Source organism: Eumetopias jubatus, unplaced genomic scaffold (genome assembly GCF_037043125.1).
Source record: "Eumetopias jubatus isolate StellerSeaLion01/CBP00866 unplaced genomic scaffold, mEumJub1_p1.0 scaffold_16, whole genome shotgun sequence".
NCBI lineage: Eukaryota > Metazoa > Chordata > Mammalia > Carnivora > Otariidae > Eumetopias > Eumetopias jubatus.
The window spans coordinates 159,439-185,188 of NW_028274822.1; the positions used below are offsets into that span (position 1 = coordinate 159,439).

The 25,750-nt window shown below is 43.5% G+C and overlaps 1 protein-coding gene and 1 non-coding gene across 4 annotated transcripts in view; both read right to left on the reverse strand.

The window, feature by feature from the left end:
- Positions 1-10,404, reverse strand: part of ADNP2 (ADNP homeobox 2) — a 31,748-nt gene extending 21,344 nt beyond the window's left edge. The window contains exons 1-3 of one of the 3 annotated variants that reach the window (XM_088019649.1): positions 10,380-10,404; positions 8,801-8,903; positions 1,142-1,263 (exon numbers count right to left, since the gene is read on the reverse strand). In XM_088019649.1, the coding sequence (XP_087875775.1) occupies positions 1,142-1,249 (108 nt within the window). In that variant the 5' untranslated portion in view covers positions 1,250-1,263; positions 8,801-8,903; positions 10,380-10,404. Of the gene's footprint in view, positions 1-1,141; positions 1,264-7,510; positions 7,998-8,800; positions 8,904-10,379 lie in introns of those variants that run through there. The other 2 variants (XM_028095854.2, XM_088019650.1) reach the window with 2 other exon arrangements.
- A 13,603-nt stretch (positions 10,405-24,007) lies between these two features.
- Positions 24,008-24,111, reverse strand: LOC114202598 (U6 spliceosomal RNA). Its single transcript, XR_003607829.1, has one exon. It is a non-coding gene; the product is annotated as a U6 spliceosomal RNA (small nuclear RNA).
- Positions 24,112-25,750: the final 1,639 nt, after the last annotated feature.

Below are 25,750 nucleotides of genomic sequence, written 5' to 3' on the forward strand. Positions count from 1 at the left end.
TCACAGGTAATTAACAAAACAGAGGTCCTTATCCTCTCACATTCGGGGGGGGGGGGCAGATAATAAACCGTGTCAGGTGCTATGAGAGCTCTGAAGCACAACAAACAAGAACAGAGAAGGCAGCGCTTCAGAGGGAAGAGCTCCCCGAGGTGGCAATGTCTGAACACTCAATTTCCTGGAGTCCTTCAGAAATTAGCATTTGTCTACTTGAGGGCAAAAAACAATCCTGGCCATTAATGAGGATCCCGGTAATTATTAGTCTTTTAGTATTAGACCACTTTTTATAAATAAAATCAATCTGGATGAAAGTCTGAGATTAGAAAATTAAGAAACTGAAACCTTCCCAAGCCAATACTGTGAATTTAATTGTTCACAAGTTTAAGAAAAACTCAAAGTAGACATGGTCCTTACTTTTACAGTTATGAATAAAACATGCATAGAATTACCAGTGGCTTTAAAGATACACACCAAGCCTTACTTAACAATTTCTATTCCTTTACTATAGATGCCAGCCATGTATTCTCAAGTTATAAGGAAAAAATTCTGAGATCACACCTTACCAGAGGATGTGACTGTGACCTTAATTTTTAAACTTTTGTTAAAACTGCATATATTAAATTCACAAATCAGAAAAGCCCTATCACATCATGTATGAATCCCCATTTGGTAATTACTCCAACAATCCAGGGGATTAAGTTAGGGTCATCTTTTGCTGGAATAACAATTCAACACATTCCCTTTGAAGATCAAAAACAAATACATTTGATAACTAATAACTATAAAAAGCCCCAACTAAAGGTAACTTTAAAAACTTGAACAGCTTAAAAGAGCTCACTTTAAGTCAGAAAGACGTAAGTATAGACTAATTATGCGCTTGTGCAGCCATGTGAAATACTGGCAATCCCAGCCTGAGGGACCTCGCGCACCCTTCAAACAGTCCCGGTGCAGATCTCAGCTCCGGGAGGCCAGCCCTGCGTCTCTGCTGCCATGACCTCAGCTCCGCGAGGCCGGCCCGCGTCTCTGCTGCCAGGTCCTCAGCTCCGCGAGGCCGGCCCGCGTCTCTGGTGCCATGACCTCAGCTCCGCGAGGCCGGCCCGCGTCTCTGCTGCCAGGTCCTCCTGAGCCCCGCCTGCGTGCTCACCTTCAGCAGCTCCTTGCAGCTGTCAAGCCCAATATCCACAAGAATGCCTTTCACCTTCTTTCGTACCTTCCTGATGTTGTCAAGATTTTCCACAGGAATTTGAAACATTTTTGAATTTTTTCCTTAAAAAAAAAAAAAAAGAAAACAAAACTAAGTACCTTTATTGACATCTATATATTTAACTGAGTTGGTAAAACACTAAGAACAGAGTAATTTTCAGGGCGCATGGGTGGCACAGTCGGTTGGGCGTCCAACTTGGTTTCGGCTTAGGTCATGATCTTGGGGTCATGAGATGAAGTCCGTTGGGCTCTGCACTCAGCATGGAGTCTGCCTGAGACGGTCTCTCCCTCTCCCTCTGCCTCCCCACTTAGCATTCTCTTTATCTCAAATAAATAAATCTTTAAAAAAAAAAAAAAAGAACAGAGTATTTTCTTTTTTTATCTTTTTTTTTTTTAAGATTTATTTATTTGACAGAGACAGTGACAGCAAGAGAGGGAACACAAGCAGGGGGAGTGGGAGAGGGAGAAACAAGCTTCCCGTTGAGCAGGGAGCCCGATGCGGGGCTCGATCCCAGGACCCTGGGACCATGACCTGAGCCGAAGGCAGACACTTAACGACTGAGCCACCCAGGCGCCCCCAGAGTAATTTTCAACAAATTATGCTAGGACAACTACATATCCACATGCCAAAGAATGAAGCTGGACTCTTTACTTCCATCACACACAAAAATTAACTCAAAATGGATCATACACCTCCATGTAAGAGCTTAAACTTTAAATCTCTTAAAAGAAAACAGGCATAAATCTTCATGACCTTGGATCTGGCAATGGACCCTTAGATAAGACACCAAAAACCACTAACAACTAAAGAAAAAGAGAAGTTGGACTTCATCAAAATAAAACTTTTTAAGATTTCTATTTATTTGAGTGAGAGAGAGAGAGAGAGAGAGAGCGAGCACACGAGCAGGAGGGAGCAGCAGAGGGAGAGGGACAAGCAGACTCCCCGCCGAGCAGGGAGCCCGATGCAGGGCTCAATCCCAGGACCCCGGGATCATGACCTGAGTTGAAGGCAGACGCTTAACTGACTGAGCCACCCAGGCACCCCTAAATAAAATACTTTTACACTTCAAAGGAAACCATCAAAAAAGCAAAAAGAAAATCCACAAAATGGGAGGAAACATTTGCAAATCATTTTTTCTGATAAGAAACTTATATCCAGAATATGTAAAGAACTCTTGTAACTCAATAATTAAGACAAATAACCCAACTTAAAAATGGGCAAAACAGAGGCGCCTGGGTGGCACAGCCTGTTAAGTGTCTGACTCATGGTTTCAGTTCAGGTCGTGATCTCAGGGTCGTGGGATCCAGCCCCACATCGGGCCCTGCACTCAGGGCAGTCTGCTTGAGATTCTCTCTCCCTCTGCCCCTCTTGCTCACGCTCTCTTGCTAAAAAATAATAAATCTTTATTTTTTTTAAAGATTTTATTTATTTATTTGAGAGAGAAAGAATGAGACAGAGAGAGGGGGGAGGGTCAGAGGGAGCAGACTCCCCGCTGAGCAGGGAGCCTGATGCGGGACTCGATCCCGGGACTCCAGGATCATGACCTGAGCTGAAGGCAGTTGCTCAACCAACTGAGCCACCCAGGAGCCCCCAAAATAATAAATCTTTAAAAAAAAAAAAAAAGAAAGAAAGAAAGAAAAGGGGCAAAAGATCTGAATTTCTCCAAAGATAATATGCAAATGGCTATTAAGCACATGAAAAGATGCTAAACAACATTAGCTGTGGGGAAATGAAACTCAAAACTCATTACAATGAAATATGTAACTTTATGCCTACTAAGATGACTATAATTTAAAAAAAGAGAAAAAACACAAGTGTTGGAAAGGATGTGGAGCAACTGGATCTCTCTACATTGTGGTAATAACGTACAATGGTGCAGTCACTCTGGAAAACAGTCTGGCAGTTCCTCAAAAGATGAAACATATAGGTACCGTATGAATCATCAATTTCACCCAAGAGAAATTAAAAACATGCACCCAAACAAAAACTTGTTCACAAATGTTCACAGCAGCATTACTCACAATAGCCAAAAAGTAGAAACAACTCACATGTCCATCAACTGATGAATGGATAAATAAAATGTGGTCTATACATACAATGAAATGTTCGGCCATAAAAAGAAATGAAGTACTGACAGGGGCTACGACGTGGATTAGCCCTGGAGAACATTATGCTAAGTCAAAGAAGCCAGACACTAGGGTCACATATTGTATGATTCCATTCATAAAAAGTGTCCAGAAAAGACAAATTTACAGAGACAGAAAGTAGAATACTAGTTACCTGGGGCTGTTGGAGAATGGAAGGTGATGGCTAAGGGGAACAGGGTTTCTTTCTGGAACAATGACAATGTTCTAAAAATCAACTGTGGTGAGGTATGCACAATTCTGTGAATATACTAAACACCAGTGAGCTATATACTTTAAATAGGAGAATTGTATGATATGTAAATTACATCTCCATGAAGTTGTTTTTAAAATATCTAAGAAGGCATAATATTAAACTAAACCCTGTGGTACTTTACCAGAATAGGAGGTACAGGTGTGACCTTATTGTTCTTAATACATACATAAGTAAAAAATACGGTTGTAAACATGTAAATACATACATAAGTAAAAAATACGGTTGTAAATATGTAAATACATACATAAGTAAAAAATACGGTTGCCCACTATGGAAGATGGAAGAGTCTGGAAGCAGTTACACACCCCAGCAGCAGTGAGCACTCCTAAGGCCCAAATCTTTCTTTCTTTCTTTTCCTTTTTTTTTAAATTTACTTATTTATTTGAGAGACAGAATGAGAGCAAGTGTGCTGGGGGGAGGGACAAAGGCAGAGTCTCAAGCAGATTCAGCACTGAGTGCAGAACCTAACATAGGGCTCAATCTCATGACTCTGGGCCAAAACCAAGAGTTGGATGCTTACATGACTGCGCCACCCAGGCGCCCCCCAAATCTTACTTTCTAAACACCACCTTCCATTAAAAAGAACCAGGGCTCCTTAGAAAAATGGCTGATTCTAGGGCTGAAGCATGGAAAAGACAAGACTAGCCAAGACTGTCCTGTACCAGAAAATAGGAAAGTTGCTCAAAGAATGGTGAGACATGTCAAAATGACTCAAAAGAAACCAAGTTAAATAAATTCCCAGAACCCAAATATGGGACAATTCGGGCATCAAATAAATGATAGTAATAGATTACAACCTGTGGCACTGAATTTTCCAAACACAATGCAACAGTACCTCCTGTCCCACATGCTCTTTTACAATTTGATCTTGGGGTACCTGGGTGGCTCAGTCAGTTAAGCATCTCTTGATTTTGCCTCAGGCATGATCTCAGGGTCATGAGATTGAGCCCCACATCGGCTGCTGCACTGGGCATGGAGTCTGCTTAACGTCCTCTCCCTCTGCCTCCACACATGCTCTAATAAGTAAATAAGTATTTTAAAAAATACGTATGAGATCTTGATAGTCCTCCCCCAAAGCAGGGCATTTATGCCCCTTGAACCCCTTGAACCTGGGCAGAACCTTGTGGCTGCCTCAACCAATAAAGTATGGCAGAAGTAATGCCATGTGACTTCCAAGACCAGAGCATACAAATGTTACTTGCTTCTGCCTGTTCTCTGGCGACCATCGCTCTTAGAAGCCAGACACCATGTCTTGAGGAAGCCCAACTAGCTCACATGGAGAGACCACATGGAGATGTTCCAACATCAATCACCAGACATGTAAGTGAAGATACTTCTAGACACCTGGCTGTCAAGTCACCCCAGCCTTTGGGTCTTCCCACATTCCCCTGCTCCGGTCTGAACTCCAGATTCAAAGAATTACTGGGTTTTAATCAAATGTTTTATTCTATGAAGTTCTGGGGTGATTTGGCATACATCAACAGTAACTAAAATTTAACCCGGAATATAAACTTAAGTCCATGATGATATAAATAATTAAATACACTGAAAATCTGATGAGGAACTGGATACGTAGAGGATTTCCAAGCACCTCCCTAAAAATTACTTAATAATAACCAAAGGAAAGGGGCTCCTGGGTGGCTCAGTCAGTTAAGCGTCCAACTCTTGATTTGGGCTCAGATTATGATCTCAGGGTCGTGAGATCAAGCCTAGTGTCAGGCCACACACTGGTCATGGAATCTACTTAAGATTCTCTCTTTCCCTCTCCCTCTGCCCCTCCCCACCCTCTAAATAAATAACCTAAGGAAAAAACAATTCAAAGAAGCCTGGTAGACGTCTTAGACCAATTAATAGACACTGTAATATAACTAGCCTATAATATTCAGAAGTGTCCAGACCGTACAAGGTAGCAGTACTCATAACAGCCAAACTGTGGAAACAATTTGAATGTCCTTCAAATGGTAAATGGATAAACAAAATGTGGTATACCCATACAAAAGAATGCTACTTGGCATTAAAACTAGGTACTGATGTATGCCACAACCTGAATGAATCTCAAAAACATTATGCTATGTGAAAGAAGCCAGATGCAAAAGTTCTCATTGTCTGACTCCATTTATGTGAAATATTCAGAAGAGACAATTCTACAGAGATAGAAGGTAGGTTAGCAGTTGGCTGGGAGTGGAAACAGGTTTTCTGGAGTGTGCCAGAAATGTTCTATCATTAGATTGTGGTGATGGCTATACAACTCTACATGAATTACACACTTTCAAAAAAAGATCATGGAAGGAAAACTAAGGAACTGTTTCCCACTCCAAGAGACTAAAAATAAATACAATGTGCAATTCTAAGTTGCTTCTTTTACCAGAAATGTTAATGGAGCACTGGCAAAATTTCAATGGGATCTGAGGATCAAGGATAATAATGTATCGATTTCCTGATTCTGAGGGCTATATTCTGGGTATGTAGGAGAATGCTCTTATTGTAGGAAACAGACAATATTTGGGGTAATGTGGCATCTTGTTTGGTAACTTACTTTCAGATATTTCAGGGGGAAAAGTTCTTTGCATTATACTTGCAATTTTCTATGAATCTGCAACTATTTCAAAAAGTTTTTTTTTTTTTTTAAAGATTTTATTTATTTATTGGACAGAGAGACAGCGAGAGCAGGAACACAAGCAGGGGGAGTGGGAGAGGGAGAAGCAGGCTTCCTGCTGAGCAGGGAGCCTGATGTGGGACTCGATCCCAGGACCCTGGGATCATGACCTGAGCCGAAGGCAGACGCTTAACGACTGAGCCACCCAGGCGCCCTCAAAAAGTTTTTTTAATGTGTAAGCTATCAAAGCTAAAAAACAATCAGTCTAATCAAATTAAAGAACGCCAGGTACAATCAGAATAACTTTTAAAGATTGAAAATATTCATTGGCAGTGAAACTAAGTAGAAATTTGGCTGTTTATCTCCCAAGATTTTAAATGAAAACGTCTACGAGTCAGCAATTCCACTTTTACAGCCCTCTTATAACCCCTCCTGCCCCAGCGTATGCTTGATGCCCCGCTGTTTACACTTCTTGCATAGCACCATGTTCCAATTTTCTATGTATATATCTATTTTTCCTATTAGACTAAACTTTTTCAGGGTAGGAAGTATGTTTTCTTTGCATGTCTGGGGCCTATCACAGAGTGTAATATAAAGCAAATGTTCACAATAAGAGAATAAAAGAGATAAACTAAAATAGGGTAGGAATCATAAGACATGCAGAAAGTGCGAAAAGGTTCAAAAAGGCTATGGGAGGGTTAGAGTCAGAGCCCAAAATAGTGTAGGTGAACAGACCAGCATTGAAAAATGATTGAGGTAAAGGAAAAGTCTCGATATATTTGGCCAAAAGTAAGTAAAACCAAAAAAGGTAGATTGGAACCAAATGGGTGGGGTTGGGGGAGGAAGGGTTAACATGTAAGTGGGAGGAATTCCCAGGGGGAAAAGGAAATACAAAGTTTCTGAGAAGCTAATTTGGAATGAGTTTTCCAAATCTCATTATCTCTGTCAAAAGTAGATCTTAGGTTCAGTAAAAGGAGAGACTGAAGGATCATTTAGCATTTTATAACTGAAGAATATTAAATCCTAGGAAATAAAGTAAAAAAATAATAAAATTACTAAAAATGAAACGCACTAGGGGCGCCTGGGTGGCTCAGTCATTAAGCATCTGCCTTCTTTGGCTCAGGTCACGATCCTAGGGTCCTGGGATTGAGCCCCGCCATCGGGCTCCCTGCTCAGCGGGAAGCCTGCTTCTCCCTCTCCCACTCCCCGTTTGTGTTCCCTCTCTCACCCTCTGTCAAATAAATAATAAATAAGATCTTAAAAAAAAAAAAACCAAACGCACTGAATTGGGTTCCAGCCTTCAAAAGCCTCACCTAGGGGCGCCTGGGTGGCTCAGCCAGTTGGGCGCCTGACTCTTGATCTCAGCTCAGGTCTTGATCACAGGGTCGTGAGTTCAAGCTCCAAAGCCTCACCTAACAGAGGAGCTGTCAAGAACCTCATGATAGGTGTTCCTAAAAACTAAACACAAGGTCACTTTCAAGCCCACACTGGCTTCTTTGGCCAGAGCAAGCCTCAAAAATTGTTAAGATGCTTTCCACTCAACTCTATCAGACTTGTTTTCATTTTCTCCTTAAAGTTCCATTATCCTCTCTACCCTCTGGGGTTCTTCTTTCCCCAGAGCTGGCTGTTAAACAGAATTATCCAAGGTTAAGACCATCATCCACATATATCTGAAACAAGGAAGCTAAATTTATTGCTTGCAAAGAAGTATGGCTTTACATAGTAAGCACTGATCTTATTACAGAGTTTGAGAAGCACGGCATACAAGGATTGGTGGACTTCCAGAAGCACCAGGTTAGGGACTGGCTGATTATCAGAGGCTGGTTCCTGAAGGCTGTTGCAGACTGGCTAACTCTCAGGAGAATACTGAATGAGGCTGTCAGGGATGGGGCAAGTTTTTTTTTTTTTTAAGATTTTATTTATTTATTCATGAGAGACAGAGAGAGAGAGGCAGAGGGAGAAGCAGGCTGCCAAGGAGCAGGGAGCCCGATGTGGGACTCAATCCCAGGACCCTGGGATCATGACCTGAGCCAAAGGCAGACGCCTAACCATCTGAGCCACCCAGGTGCCCTGATGGGGCAAGTTTTAAACGGGTCCCGTAGTTACTTGTTCAAGGCTTGGGAGTAGGCCCAAGGAAATATCAGTCTTCTTTCCTGAATCTGGAGAATAAGAACTTTTTATTCTCAAATGTAAGCAACCCCATTTCTGCACCATTGTTAGTGTGGTTCCCCCCAAAACAAGCACGTTAAATCTATACCTTCACCATTAGGAAACAGCAGACTGACACAGCTGCACTAATCTATCAACCTCAGCTCACAGTAAATTACCTTTAATGTCCATGTGTGGTACACAGAGACCTACCAAAATTCCACTCATGTGCACAAGACAATATTATTTCCCAAAGGGCACTTACAGGGTTTCTTTTGTTGTTTTTTAGTATCATGGTCATTTAAGAACATTCCATTCTGGAAAAAACAACACTCCAAAAAATTAGTGGTTCTGGTAATAAATAATATTTTTAAGCCACAGAACTTTGGAGTTCCTATGAAATCTAAGTTCTCAAAGGATTTCACATGAGTGCCAACACTACATCATGGTCTCACCAGCAAAGATTCTGGAACTGTCCTTCCTGGGTTCAAATCAGCCCCACAACTTACAAGCTGTGTTATCTCTGGCAAGTCACTTAAGACTCCCGGGCCTCGGTGCCTACCTGTAAAACAGGGGAGAACAAGCTGCTGCAGCAAGCAGTTCGTGAGCATGAATGAGTTAACACAAGAACAGCATTCAAGACTCCAACAACGTCACGAAGTGTCCCGACCACTGGAATACAGGACTTCGGTTTCCAGCAACTTCAAGAATACACAACCCTTGGGGCATCGATGTGGCGCCCAGGCCTGCGCCTTCAGCAAGCCCTGGGCCTTCGGGTGTGCTCCTGGGTAACACAGGGCCCTAACACGTGTGCGACAGCCAGCGCGGACCACACGCAGAACGCTGGGAATCTGGCCCCTCAAAGGGACCACACCTATTAAGTCACCAAGGGCCTACCGCAGAGCTGCGTGCGGAAGGTGCCCGGGGATGTGTCCACCGTCCAGGTAAGCAGCTTACCACAACTCCGCCTTCACCTCCCATAACCAATCAACGCCTGACCCTAAATGCACCTCTCGGGCAGACAACTCGACAGGTCTCCCCCACTCTTGTCAGTCGTCCGGAGCAGCACCACGTCCCCTTCTACACGCAGATCCGTCACTTCCGCCCCGAAACACCACCAACTCCAACCGAAATATCCAAGTTCGTCCATCAGCCGCCAGCTCTCCAGCGTTCCTTCCGGGTAGTTACAACCCAGGCATGCTCTCTACCTCCGGCCGAAGATGACCCTGAGCTTTTCACGCGACACGCGGCCCTCTCCGGGCCCCAGACTCCCAGTCCTACTGCCTGCAGCACACCGGTGTTCCGCCCCGCTCCGGGCAGGGGAAGGCCGCGACCCTCCCTCCCACAGGCTGCCATTACCCTTCTATTCAACTATAACGAGTGCTCACAGCATTCCAGCGAGTCTTCCGCTCACGTTCAAAGAGAACACCTCAAATACCTATCAGGATGCAAGTGCGCACCCTCCCAACAGGCAGGTCTCATTTCTGACGTTCCAAAGCCCAATGTTAGCAGAAATTCTGCAAACACAGCCGGTGTCAACGCAACCAGCAAAGGCAGATGAAAAGTTAGCATTTCAATGTCAACATCGACATACCCATCAACCCCGTTCAGGCCGGGACCGCGAGGCTGCCCTCCCACCGCCCTCTCCGCCCGAGCTGAAACCGCCCCAGGCCAGAGCTCAGCGCCACCAGACCCGCGGGGCCAACCTCGGCGGTCACCCCAGGCTGCTCCCAGGACAGGTGCCCGGCAACCAGGCTGCGGGGAGGCGCGCCCCGCGGGGGCTGCCCTCCCCGCGCCCCCCCCCACTCCGCGGGGCCGCCCCCTCCCCCGGCGACCACCCCCGACGCCCACGTGACGCGGAGGGATGACGGGCGCCGCTCCGGCCGCGAACCCCGCGCCCGGAGAGCGCCTCGGAATTCGTGAGGCGGCCGCGGGCCGCGGGCTGTGGGCGGGGTGGGGCGGGGCCGCGGCCGCCCTCGCGACTCAGCGGGCCTGGGCCGGGGGCGTCGCCGCGGGGCTGGGCCGGGGTCGTACCTACCGCTGGGCGCCCAAAGCGCCGCCGCCGCGTCCCCCGCCGCCTCTCGCCGCGCCGCCGCGGCCCGCTGGGGCCCCGCGCCCGCGCCCGCCTCCGCCCAGCGCGGCGGGACCCCCGCCTCGGCGCGCGCCCACCCCCGCGCGACCCCGTCCCCTCCTCCCAGCACCGCCAGAAAGAGAAAATGGCGCTCGATTTGCCTCCGGAAGTGACGCGCGCCCTCATTTGCATGCCAGTACAGCCAGCCAATGGGGGGAGAGTGTGCATGGGACCCCCCCCCCGGGCACTGCCCCACAGGACCCTTGGGGCCCCTGCCTGAAGCTGGACTGGAGGCTCTGGAGTGGGAGTAGGGGGTCCCCTGTTGAGGCCCCCGCCCCTAACCCCCATCCTGCCACAGTGGGCTGGCCTGCAGCCTCTTAGTAGCATCTCTGCAAACTCTCGAGAGAGTTTGAGTAGGTGATGACGTCATTGAGGGGGGGTGGGGCGAGGGTATCATCGGCCACGTGACCAATCACGTGGGCTCGCCAGAGCTTTGACTTCATTTGCATGGAATGGGGGTGGAGCTAGTGATGCTCGCAGGAATGGGTGGCCCCGCCCACATCTCAAAGCCAATAGGAAGCCAGCTCTGAGGAGAAGCCTGCGCTGCCATTGGAGAACACAACTTGGGCTATTAGAAGTTTGACAACCGTGCCCTTGAAAGTGACACATCTTGGGGGAACTGGCTGGCTGGGGGCTCCTGAACTCACAATTCTTTCTGAGAAAATTGTCACATTTTTTCTTGAGAATTCTGATTTTTTTAGTTAGAGCTACTATCTGTTGTGTAGGGAAGAGGTTAATTGCATACATTTGTAAAAACTATTAACAGGCCTAAAAGTTCACTTTTGCCCAGATTTTAATTGTGAAGCAATAATATTATATTTCTCAAAATAAGTAAATACATGGAGCAGGAGCTTTCAAAATAGCTTTGGGTCTTCATCCATTGAGTCAGACTTGCAGAGGGGAAGATAAGGACCATACCGCCCTCAGGGATCTTGCACTTTAATGAGTGGCCAGGTGTGCATGCAAAACCTCCTTTTTCTTACCCGGTCCTTGTCCTATCCCTGCTCCTTAATGACCATTCCCTCCTCGTTGATCTTCTCTGGGCAACGCCTGCACCTCCTCAGCTTCATTTTCAGCAGAAGACCACGTCTCCTTCTGGAACACCAAGACCGTCAAACTTGGTCTTCCTCAACCTCCCAGCCATGCCATGCACACCTGTTTCCTCAACAACCACCCTGACCTTAGAGCTAGTTTCAGATGATGTGTCTGCCCATGTTCCCCCCAGTCTGTCTTTCCTTGGACCTGTTGGCCCTGCCCAGCACCTCATGTTCAGTCATCCCTCTCCCATAATTTCAGCTTCTCCCTCTTTACTGGGACCTTCTGCTCAGTACAGCCCAGTGACCAAAAACAGAACAGGTACTAAATAACCGTCTGAATTAATTTAAAAATGTGTTAAATTCTGGACTGATATTATGTGACCACAGTTTGCTTTTTTCCCTACAGGAACACAAGTGAATGAGAGTTTGATCTTTATTTATGAATTATGATTTAATGTGATAATGAATCACAGTGCTAAATGGGTATGATATCCCTATACGTCTTCCTTGAAATCATGGGTGTGATTAAAAGTAAAGTTAAAGCCTTCTAGTCCCCCTTGATCCAGATCAAGGTGCTCTAAAGAGAACATTTGGTCACATTTCTCCCAACACTGCCTGGACTCCCTGGACTCTACATCCTCATGCTCTCTCACCACGACCTTCACCACTCTGCAGAAACTCCTGGGTCACCAGTGACCTCATAACTGTTGGACCCAAGAACAGAAGAGAGTCCTCCTTCTTCATTTGTAACCCTTCTCCCTCTCCTCAAGCCCTTCTCTCCCTGACAACTCCCAGATGTGCCCTTTCATCTCCAAGGTCTCTGACTATTCCTTACATTTTCATCAGCTTCCCTCCCTCAGCCCATCCTTGAATGTGGATCTCCAGGATTATGGCCACTTTCATTCATTTTTCAGCACATACTCATCACCCACATCCTATGTGCCAGGCACTGTACTAGGTACTTGGAATCGCATCCTTCTCATTTTATTACTCTGCATACTCTCCCTTCTTAATATCAATTGCACATTCAAATTTCATTATTTCAATTCTAAATCAATATATGTATCTCTTTCCTAAGCTTCACTTTTATTTTTCTGGCTGCCAATTGGGCAGCCCCACTTGCGCCTCCCACAGGCACCTCATATTTAAAATGTTCCAAATAGCCCATCATCCCTCTTTGTAATTACAGTAAATGGTGTGCTTAACTGTCCTTCATTTTCCCATCTCCAGTTTTCCAATTTTACATCCTAAACATTCCTCAAATCTGTTGTCTCACCAGCACCTTGGAATTCAGGTCACCACCTAATGAACACCAACACAAGCACCTACCTTATCTCCAATGTTGGCTCCTCAGGTACATTCTCTAGTCATCCATCCTAGTGATGTAGCTAAGACAAACTGGACCCCTCCATTCCTCTTCCTATCTTCAGCCATTCCACATCCTCCCAGGACCAAGCCCAGTGGTCAGCATGGCACATAAGCTCTCCAAGCTTGACCAGTCCCAGCCCATCTCCTGCTATCAAAAATACCACACAGTGTCTATGGAATTCCTGTCCTCCCCACAACCTGAACTAATTTTCACTCCATTGCCATTCAAGGCTGAGTTCTGCTGCCCTCTCTTCCAGGAAGATCTCCCTGACCACTACCACTCCACGCAGAAACATCTCAAAATGTGGTAGGCACTTCTCCTTGGTATTCCAGAATATTCTGTGTGTCTGTCACTGCACTCACTGGGTTGTTTCATCACCATCTGCTAATGTTTTTGTCTCTCAGGATGTGCCAATGGGAACCATGTCTTCTTCTTCACCATTGTATCCCTGATGCCTATGTTGCTTTAAGAAATAGAATATAAATAAATATTTTAATAAATATAAGACAACTTTAATAAAGCTGAATAAAAGTTTTCTCCCATCTTATTATGAAAAATTTTAAATATATTGAAAAGTTTAAACAATTATACAGTGAATACTATCACCAAGATCTTCAAATTAACATTTTGCTCTATTTGCTTTATCGTCCAGCTGTCCAACTATGCATCTCTTGATCCATCCTCTTTTTTTTTTGTTTTTTGATGCATTCAAAGAAAATTGATGACGTCAGTCCACTACATCTCTAAATACTTCAGTATGGATATATAATGGATGATGTTTCAAACTACAATCAACTGTTTTGATGTTGAAAGAGCTGTACCTCCCCACCACAGAAGGAATGAGCAATATGACCAAATGGGACATGTCAAGATTATTTTTAAAGACTCAGGAAAGTGAATGGCAGAGATGTCAGCAAATCATGTCACAGCATACATGGGTTTGTTCTGCTTTTCCTTAACCAACTTGGTGTCAGTACAAGTACAGATGCTTTGATTTTAGTTGTTCAGTTGGGTTTAAAAGTGAAGGTGCTATGCTGAATCCTTCCTACTCTCTCATCTAGTTCAACCCATAATCAGAATCAGCATTTGTAATATAATTGTCCAGCATAAAGAGAGCAATCTGAGTGACCACAGAACAGAGGAAAATCTCGAACTAGCCCCAGAGCCTGACACATCAGCCCACAGGCACCTTTGCCCAAATTTAAAAGCAGAGAAGCCCTTTGTTCTTGTGTGCCCAGTGGGCGCTGACTTGGAGATAGAAGTGCCATTATAAAGGGCCTTTATACGTCAAGAAAGGCAGGGAAGCATCCTACCCTCTGAGACACAGACCAGGGTGAATAGAGTGGTCTTGATTTCAGCTCCCACCCCACTTCCGCCTAGGTTTGTCTCCATGTGGAGTACGCACAGTATACAGCTATTTTTGGCAGCCCTGGTTGATCTACAAACAAACTGTACACATGCCCATCTACAATAAAATAAATTGCTAAGGTTAATCTAAAACCGCTGAAATTTCTACAGAAAAGAGGGATAGTTATTCTTTGTGAACAACTTACATCTAATCACGCCTCTCTTGCCTTTGTTCTGGATATACTTTTTGTGTGTCTACTGGGTGCCAAGGAGACAGTGATGAGCAGAAAGCAAAAGCTTAGGATCCAGTGGAGGAGAGTATCATTACATGAAATAGCTACACAATGAGAGTTTAATTATAAACTGAGGTAAACACTCCTGAAGAAGGTATGCTCTCCAAGTGTCTGTGATGCAGAAACCTGATCTAGAGTAGCATTCTTAAGGAAGCAACAACCTGAGGTCAGAAGGACAAGAAAACATTAGTGGATCAAAGCAGTGAGACGTGGTAAGGGGAGATGACTCCAGCAGCAGGAACAGCACCTGCAAAGGCCCTATGCCTGGAGGGAGCATGGCCTAGGCAGATTGATGAAAGAAACCAGAATGACTGAAGCACAGATTGTGAGAAGAAAAACACTACAAGAGTAGGTGAGGGACCAGATCATGAAGCCACTGGGAATGAGAAGCCAATGAAGTGTTTTCACTGGGTGGGTTGATAGAATTATATTTGTTTCCGAAAAGTAGAGCTGACTATAGCAGGGAGGAAAGAACAGAGATGGGAGAAGGGTAGATGTAGGAACAAGAGTTAGCTTGTTGGAGTGGAAGGTGGAAGATGATGGTAGTTTGGAGCTGAGATTAGGGTAGGACCTCTGAAGATGAAGAGAAGCAGACAACTGTGAGAGATACTTAGGAGGTGAAGTGAAAAATACATGGTGATAGTTTGGACGCTGCTGTGAGTGAAGTGTCGGGAAGGATAGCACTGAACAACTCAACACTAAATAATCTGAGGGAATATGGGCAGAAGACCTGAATAGACATTTCTCCAAAAAAGACATCCCAATGGCCAACAGATACATGAAAAGATGTTCAACTTCACTAATAATCAGGGAAATGTAAATCAAAACTACAATGAGGTATTACCTCACACCTATCAGAATGGCTAGAATCAAAAAGACAAGAAATAACCAGTGTTGGTGAAGACATGGAGAAAGGGGAACCCTCATGTACTGTTTGGTAGGAAAGCAAACTGGTGCAGCCACTGTGGAGAACAGCATGGAGGTTCCTCAAAAAATAAAAAATAGAAATACCATATGATCCAGTAATTCTACTACTGGGTATTTATCCAAAGAAAACAAAAACACAAATTTAAAAAGATACATGCACCTCTATGTTTATTGCGGAATTATTTACAATAGCCAAGATATGGAAGCAACCCAAGTATCCATCTACTAATGAATGGATAGAGAAGATGTGGTGTATATTTACAATGCAATATTAGTCAGCCATAAAAAAAGAATGAGATCGGGCACCTGGGTGGCTCAGTTGGTTAAGCAACTGCCTTCGGCTCAGGTCATGATCCTGGAGTCCCTGGATCGAGTCCCACATCGGGCTCCCTGCTCAGCAGGGAGTCTGCTTCTCCCTCAGACCCTCCCCCCTCTCATGTGCTTTCTCTCTCTCATTCTCTCTCTCTCAAATAAATAAATAAAATCTTAAAAAAAGAAACAAAAACAAAACAGTTTACTCTTTAAAAAAAAAAGAATGAGATCTTGCCATCTGTGACATGGATGGACCTAGAGGGTATGCTAAGGGAAATAGGTCAGACAGAGAAACACAAATACTAAATGATTTCACTTATACATGAATCTAAAAAGCAAAACAAATGAACAAACACACCCGTAAATACAGAGAACAAACTGGTGATTGCCAGAGGGGAGGAGGGAAGGGAAATAAGCAAAATGGGTGAAGGGGAGTGGAGGTACAGGATTTCAGTTATGGAATGAATAAATCACAGGAATAAAAGGTACAGCACAGGGAATATAATCAGGTATCATCATAGTGCTATACAGTGACAGATGTTAGCTCTGCTTGTGGTGAGCGCAGCACCACTATAGAGATGTTGAATCATTACTGTATACCTGAAACTAATGTACTGCTGTGAGCCAACTGTACTCGAATGAAATAAATAAGTATATTTTAATGCAAACCTCAAAAGATAGGGAAACGGACAGTGGAAACAGGAAAGAGAATGAGGGATCACAGATTTGGTCTTGGCCACATTGGATATGGCTATTAAGACCTCTGGGAGTCTGGATCTGAAAGCCTAGGGTAGAAATATAAATTTAAAGTTACCATAATGTAGATGATAATTAAGCTATGAACATGGATCAGAGAGAGTAAAGAACTGAACACAAAGGTTCTAGTACAGGGCGCCTGGGTGGCTCAGTTGGTTGAGCGACTGCCTTCAGCTCAGGTCATGATCCCAGAGCCCTGGGATCAAGTCCCACATCAGGCTCCCTGCGCAGAGGGGAGTCTGCTTCTCCCTCTGACCCTCTCCCCTCTCATGCTTTCTCACACTCTCTCTCTCTCTCAAATAAAATTTTTAAAAAAGACAGCAATGGAATTAAGTAAGAAAGTGGATGTGAAAATAATTTTAAAAAAAAGTTCTAGTACAAAAAAAGCTGTAGATGAAGTTTGCTTCTTGGAGTCACTTCTACCTTGTGATCCTATACTTTAATACAATAATAAAGTTAAAAAAGAAATCACTTTGTAGACAACCACCTTCCTAGGTTTCTTACGACAATATAACAATAAGATAAACTTGTAAATTGTATACAATATAACAATAAGATAAACTTGTAAATTGTATAGTTGGTGTTGGTGGGTGGGGTTTTTTTTTTTTTGCTGAAAAAGATTTTATTTATATTTAGCCAGCTGGACTCAGTTCAGATGATTCCAATTTTGTTGGCAACATCCAAAGCATCATAATCAGGAGCCAGTGGGACATAGGCCTTCTTCTCTCCATCAAGCCTGATCAGAGTGTTGACCTTCACCACATCAATGTCACAGAGCTTCTTCACAGACTGTTTGACCAGATGCTTGTTGGCCTTGACATCCACAGTGCACACAAGTGTGTTGTTGTCTTCTATTTTCTTCATGGCTGACTCGGTACGGCAAGTGATCAAGCTTGTTTCTCCTGGGGGCACTCTTTCGAGGATATTTGAGAGGCCTTCAGAGATGCAGTGTCTTGGGTCATCGGAATGTAGGTAATGTGCAGATCTTTTTCGTGTGTGACTGTGGACGTCTTTCAGCACTGATTTCTTGGCCTTCAAAGCTCCTTTGCTTTGGCTTCAACTTTGGGAAGGGCAGGGGATTCCTTCTTCGCCTTCAGTGCCATCTTTGTGAAAGGGTGGTGTTGGTGATACTATGTAACTGACAAGGCATTAGATCCCATGCCAATAGAAAGTAATTCTATCATAATTAATTCTAGAAATCATTTCTTCAGAAGAAATTTTTCAGATACCTTTATTTAGATTATCTACATGAACAATTGTAACACTACAAGGAGGATTGACAGAGTCAGGCTTGGTGTGGTGTGTGACCAGTGTAATTCAGCTTACAGTGGTATGGTAAACATAACCAAGTAATCAACGGGATAATAATCAGTGGAATAATGGTGTAGTCCAGTAACAATAGGAGGAGCAACTTACCCAGGCAGGCATTGGGAAGAGCTGGACAGGGAAGTGAGGTCTATACTGAAGATGTAATCAGGTGAAAAGAGAAATAGGAGAGTATTTCAGGTAGAAGAAATGGCCTGTCCCAAAGCCCAAAAGGAAAAGAGAGCAAGACATGTTCCAGAAAATAAAAGAAGGTCAATTTGGTTATCAGTGCAAGAGACAGAAGGCTGGAAAACCAATCAGGGATAGATTATGTCCAATTACAAAGAGTAATTTATTCCAAAGGCAATGGGGAGCCATGAAAGGTTTTAAAGCAAGACGGTGATCTAAACAAACACTTGTTTGTTTGCACCTTTGGAAAGGCCACTCCAGTTTCAGTTTTTAGCACCTGTTTCAGACAGTCTCATAATCTACATAAACCCAGTTTGTCATGTGAAATAAATGAAGACACCCAAGTGAGCACACACAGCTGTCATTTATCCAGATCCTGCACGAACAAGTGAGTCAGCCACCATCGCTTGCGTTTGGTAGAAACTCAGGAGTGGGCAGGAGAGGATGCTCCGATTGGAGGCTGTTGGCACAGGCAAGTTGGAGGTGGCTAAGCAAAGTTGTGACAGTTTATGTCTGGGGGTCATCCAGGTGTGGGGAGTGTACTTTCTCTGGCTGGCCCTAATTTGGAAGAGGAGAAAACAGGGGAATCTGGCAGTCATTGACCAAGTTCTGCTCATTCTGGGCTGATGGCTGCAGAGACTGCTGTGAATGTCCATTTGTATATTTAGTCTCCCAGTTCCCCTCCTTCTGGGTCTTTCTGAAACCTGTGAGAGGCTGACCCATTCATGGGAGGCTGGGGACCTTCACAGCTTGGGGACTGTCTTGTTGCCTCTACAGTCAGTCATATCAGGAGATGTGTGCTTTCTGTTGCTGCATGATCATGGCAACAATCTGACCTGAGAGACCAGCTGCCCAGAAGCATCCAAGACCAGACAGAATGGGACAGATCAGCATCATGACCACTGTGACAAAGACAAGAACAATTCATAGTTTTTTTCATCTTTTCTTTTTAGAGCAGGGGAGAGGCAGAAGGAGAGGGACAGAGAGAATCTCAAGTAGTTTCCACACCCAGCATAGAGCCTGAGATGGGGCTCGATCCCATGACCCCGAGATCATGACCTGAGCTGAAGTCAAGAGTCAGACTCCTAACTGACTGAGCCCCCAGGTGTCCCCAATTCATAGTCTTGTAGGGTGCTTTGGATCTAGGAACCCCATTTGCCCAACCCAGACAAGAGAAAAAAATCCCATAGGCCATGAGGATTAATGTTGAAGAGAGAAATGGCTTTTCCTTACGGTAAGGTATGGTCTGTTCTGTTTCATTGATCCCAATAAAGCAAGAAGCATCTGCAGTGGCACAGACGCTGCCCTGACCAGCCAACAAGGACTCTAGAGCAAGCCCCACCACCCATTACCACTTATGTCAGTCTGCAGCTCTTCAGGGCAATGGTGGTCACAGCTCCTCTATGGGAAACAGTAGCTCTCCTTCTCTCTGTAGAGTTCCTACCTTTGGAAACATTGCTCTGGTTGTTGGCATCACAGTGAATCAGAAAGCCATCCAGGAAAAGTGCCTGAATAATCAAGGTGGCCTCATTTTGGAGCTCATGTCTGAGTTAGGGTTTCCAGCCTGGTGGTCTCCAGAATAGGGCCTCTGTATACAGACAAGTCTCAGAGTACTTTTCCTAAAGTGAATGAGGTGTTAGTCTGAGGCAAGCAGCACCAACTGGCCCCCAAAAAAGTAGTATCCAGCCAGGGCACATGGAGATCCAGGAACAGAGGACTTGCCTATGACGTAGGTGGTCCAGGAACAGAGGGCTTGCCTATGACATAGGTGGTTGTTTATTTGGATCTCTGTTGTTCTCTTTCAAGTGGCAGGTATTTTGCCCATTGCTCTATGAAGGTTATTGAATTAAAATTTAGAATTACCTGGAATCTGATAAATAGATTTTAATAATTGATTCTTTATCTGGGAGAGAGGGACGTGGGCAAAGTCACAGGCTAGGATGATTTATGATGAGGAACTAACTGATTCACACCATTAAGGAAGCTGAGAACCCACAGTCTATGGTGTGAGCTGAAGACCCAGAAAGCCAGTGGCGCAATGCCAGTCCACATCCTGTTGGTAGGAATTCTGGTCCAAGGCAGGAGAAGACTGCGCCCAGCTAATGCAGGCAAGCAGGAAGAAAAAGGAGCTAATTCCTCCTTCCTTTTGTTCTATTCAAGCCCTCAGTGGCTTGGATGATGCCCACTCATATTGGGGAGGGCAATCTGCTTTATAGAGTACACCAATTCAAATGCTAATCTTATCTGGAAATACACGCACAGACACACACAGAAATAATGCTTGGTCTGGGTACCCCATAATCTTCACACATAGAATTACCCATCATAATGGGACATCGCCTGGAACCAAAGCCTCAAGGGCCTTTTAAATATCTTCAATGGGTTTTATCTGGCTTCCACTCTCCATGGGATTTGAATGTTTTAGTTATTATATGCATATTTTCAGGATGGGTTGAAGTATTTCCTTGCCAAAAAGTGGTAGCCCTTTGCAGTGGCTAAAATCTTTGATTTTGTTTCCAACCAGGGGCATCCCAACTTTAATGTCAAGTGATCAAGGCACACTATAGGAACCATTATGAAAGAACTCTGTAAAGAGTTACTACTTTCTCAAAAACTATACCGCCTCTGCCATCCAAAGTATTCTGGAAAGTCTGAAAGAGCCAAAGGCATCCTTAAATTAAAACTAGCAAAATTTTCAGAAACCCTGAGTTCCTTTGGCCAAAAGTACTCTAGTCCTTACAGCCACATGGTTTACTCCCTCAAGGACACATTAGTTACCCTATGACCTGGTAATGGGGAAAGCCTATGCATTTAGGGACTTCACCTCTGATACTAAATCCTGCCCTGCTACACACAGACATGGGAATATATTGCAAGGGACTCATGTACCACACCCTCCATCACCAGCAGGTGAAGGATGCCTTCCCACCACATCATTCTAAACAGCCTCTTCATGACCTTCAACCCAGAGGTTTTGCCTATTGGAGGACACATCTGAGAAAACTGCTCTTGAACTTCGTTGGAAGGCCCCTCAGCATCTATTACTAACAACAAATCTAGCAGTAAAATTCAAAAGAGTCAGATTTCATAACTTGGTTCATGATTCACAAATAAAGAAGCATACAGAATTCCATCCAGCTGGAAGACTATTTCAATAAGGGACCTTGAGCTTCAGAGAGTCCCTAGAAGCAGCCTATTTTCAGAAGCAGGGAGCGGACCAGAAACCATTAGAGCAAGCTGATGACCTCATAGAGTGGAGCACTTCCACCCAAGGCTGTAATAAGTGATGGGCTTTGCTAGAAGTTGAGTTAAAATTCCAATGGCTTGTGTGGATTGCTCTTCCACAAATAGATGATGGGGAGTTTCATAGTTAGGGATGCCAGGAAAGGAGGCTGGTGAAGAGCTTTCCTCAGGTTCCAGAATGCCTCTAGGAGGAAATGTCCCTCAGTCCTTCCCCAAGAACTTAGTCAATTCATAAAGGAGGTGTCACAATCTCAGAAAAAAAATGGCTCCCATTATCTGTAATATCCAGTTACACCTGGAAATCCTCCCAAATGTCATTTTGTGAGGGGCCTGGGTTAAGTTTGGCTAGTCTTTAGTCTATCAGAAGAGTGGTTTTTTTTCCTCCTGAGATAGGTCATACCCTAAATAATGGACTGTGTTTTTGCAAAATTGTAATTTATCTTTTGAAACTTTATGTCCCTTTTCTGCCAAGGCTGAAAGTGCATGGAGTCCTTTTCACAGGTTTTGTTCTCTGAGCAAATGTAGATGATCATCTACATATAGTGTCAGCATTGAATCTCAAGAGTGATTTAGATCCTCTAAGTCTTGATAAAGGACCTGGGCACAGTAGGAGGAAGGGTCAGTGAGCCCCTGAGGCACAACCATTCAAGCGTACTGTTGTGCTCCCCAGGTAAATGTGAAAGGCACTGCCTGTCCTCATCAAGGGGCACACTGAAAAGGGCAAAGACCCACCACACTGAACAAGTGGCTTCAGGAGGAACTGATGAAAGGATGGTATTTGGGTTATGGGAAGGGGAAATGACAACTTTATTGATGTCCGAAGTCCTTGAACAAGTTGATATCGCCACTCATTTTGTTCTTTTACCGATGGGCGAGTGTGGGGCACCAGAAGCCCATGGGTGAGAGGCCTTCAGCGAGAGCCTAGATCTTGCCTTTGCTTCTGGCTTCAGGAAATATGAGGGAAGTTCAGATAATGGTTCTAGTTGAGGTAGGATCTAGTTGAAATTTTACAGGTTCTGATCCAATTATTTTTCCTACGTCCATGTCCATGGAATTTTTATACTTGTCAGGTACAGCATCAAAATCTGGGCTCAGGTAGCAGTGGGTGAGTGAGGGTGACCCAGGTGTTAGTTCATCACATCCCTCCTTGAGGTGTTTATACTCCAACCCAGGAAAGTATCTAAGACAAAAAGAAAATGAAGCAGTAACGGTGGTCTAATGGCTTGGGATCTGCCCATCTGAGATAAGGGGCCATTTCTCCTACCCTCTAAGGCTGTTTCAACCTTCCTGACTGCTCACTAACATCCAGGAACCCAGGCAGCACTGTGCATCTTCTGTCATGGACCCTGTGCTGTGCGGTAAGAGCTTGTGGCTTGTGAGCTTGTCACTGCCATGTGCCAACTCTGCATACTAGAGAGCGAGCAGGTGAAGGCTTAGCACACCCCTTCAGAGACATTGTCCTTGCCACAGAACCCAGGGAGAGCCTCTTCTCAAAAAGATGGACCCACAGATTTAGAGTAAGTTATTGATGCCAGTGCATGTCCCACAATCAAAGAGGACTCAATTGTAAAACAAAAAAATATACTGACAAGTGTGTTAACTTGAATATTTTCCACTATTAATATTTGCCTTTTGGTCTGAAGTCTCATAACTGATTATAAGCATAACTATGGGTAAAGAGAAAATGCCGAGTTTTATAGATATTGTCTTAATATGGGAAAGCCCCAGCTTCACTCATATATTAAAATGATGGCATTGACATACATGGCCTTACTTAACAGACAAATCATCCTCGGTTATACAGTGACTGGTAGAGCTCTAAAGAACTTGCTAGAATGACATAGTACATAGGAGAGGGAACACAGGCTTTGGGGTCATGCAAAACTCAGTCTTAATATGGGTTTTTACATATGAGCTGCATGTCCTCGGGCCACCTTGGAACTCCACTGTAGATCACCACATTTACAAATTGGGGATAATATTATCTCGGGATTTGTATGAAAATGGAATGAGATATCATGTGTAAGTAGCTGAGCATAGTGTCTGAAATATAGCTAGCACTCAGTTAATGTCTCCCTCTCACCTGCAGATATGTACCAACTAAGTGCTGCTATAAGCCTTCTTTGCAGAGAATGGTAACATAAAGACAAGTTGTAATTGTTCATTATTGATTGGAAATGGAAAAAGGGTCCCAATAATTTACTTTATTACTTGACTTTACAATAGATAGAGAAGGGGAAAGGGAGAGACTTTAACACCTAGCAATATATCATGGCAATATTTACTTACGGTTAAAAATATAAGATAAATGATAATTTTGAGTGGAAATGATTAGTTGGAAGACAGAAGATGAGCTATGGATTACTAAGTTTTTCTTTTATTGAGGTGAAACTCACATAACATACAGTTAGTCATTTTAAAGTGTATAGTCTAGTAGCATTTAGTACATTCCATCACTTCTCTCATTTCCAAACATTTTCATCACCCCAGGAGAACATCCTGCAGCCATTAAGTCATCACTCCTCATTCGTACTCCCCCAGCCCTGACCACTAATCTTTCTTTCTATGGGTTTGCCAATTCTGGACAGTTCATATAAAAGGAATCATACAGTATATGATTTTTTGTATCTGGCTACTTACACTTAGCATAATGTTTTTGAGGCTCATCCAAATTACATCTATCATAATTCATTCCTTTTAATTACTGAATAATATTCCATTGTATATAGAAGCCACATTTTTATTTATTTTTTTTAAATGTGGAATGCTTCATGAATTTGCATGTCATCCTTACAAAGGGGCCATGCTAATCCCTGTATCATGCCAATTTTAGTATATGTGCTGTAGAAATGAGCACTAAACCACATTTTTAAAAGTCCATTCATTTGTTGATGAATATTTGAGCTGTTTCAATATTTTGGCTATTATGAATAATGCTGTTTTAAACATTCATGTACAAGTTTCTATGAGGATATATGTTTTCATATTATTTGGATATGTATGTGGGAGGGAAATTGCTGAATCATATGGTAATTATGTGTTTACCTTCTTGAGGAACCACCAAACTACTTTCCATAGCAGCTGCACAATTTTACAGCAATATATGAAAGCTCTGATTTATTCACATCCTGGCCAGTGCTTATTATTTTTCATTGCAATGATAAAAATAATAATAGCACATACCAATATTCAAAATGTCCAGTACCAGTTTTCAATGAAAACTTACAAAGAAACAAGAACATACGATACACTCAGAGAGGAAAAAATGAAATTGGCAGTAAACATCCCTGAGGAAACCAAGGCACTGGATTTACTACACAAAGACTTTAATTGTCTTACATGTGCTCAGGGAGCTGAAGGAAACCATGAACAAGGAACGAAGGGCATTCAGAAGAATGATGTGTGAACAGTAGGGAATATCAATAAAGGGGCAGAAATTATAAAAGGAACCATATAGAAATTCTGGATCTGAAAATAAAGTAGATCAAATTAAAAATTCACTAGAGAAGTCCAGCAGCAGATTTGTTCAGATCCTTCTGAAAGTCAGCATACTTGACTATAGGGCAATTGAAATTACCCAGTCAGAGGAACAGAAAGAAAAAAGAATGAAGAAAAGTGAACACAGTCTAAAGAACTTACAAAACATTATCAAGGTACTAAAATGCACATTGTGGGCATCCCAAAAAACAGAGAGAGATAGGGAGCAGAAAATATTTGAAGAAATAATGGCCCAAAACTTCCCAGATGTGATGCAATACATGAATCTATACATCCAAGAAGTTCAGTGAACTCCAAGCAGGATAAACTGAGAGACATACAGCGGAACATGTTACAAACTATCAAAAGACAGAATCTTGAAAGCAGCATGAGAGAAACAAATTGTAACATACAAGAGATCTTCCAGAAGACTAACAGCCAATTTCTCATCAGAAACCATGGAAGCCAGAAGGCAGTGGGATAACATATTTAAACAATGTCAACTAAGAACTTTATATCTAGCAAAATTATCCTTCAAGAATGAAAGAGAAATTAACATTCTCAAATAAACAAAAAGTAAGTGAATTCATCACTAGTAGACCTATCCTACAAGGGAATGCTAAAGGAAATTCAGGGTGAAACAAAAGGTTATACCTCAAATGAGCATCTTCTCCAGAATTCCTGGTACCCAAGGACAAAGCACTAACTAGGCTTGACTCTGGAATGCTGGATCAGGGATGCCCACCTCAGGACCACTGTCAGGCTGGGCAAGAGAGGCATCAAATTGGACATGCCCAGCAACATTCCATTATCAAGTAGAAAATGGTTTATATGAGTTCTTCAAGAATACTAGTGTTCCTTTCATTAATATATTTTTCCACTTTGGTAAAAAGAATGTCTCAGTGCCCTCTTAGCAGAACCAAGTGAGAAAATGCATGAGGGATCTCACTCCATTCCATTATTATCATAAATCTATTCCATCAGAAGCCTAGAGATTCCTTCCTCTACATTAAATCAAG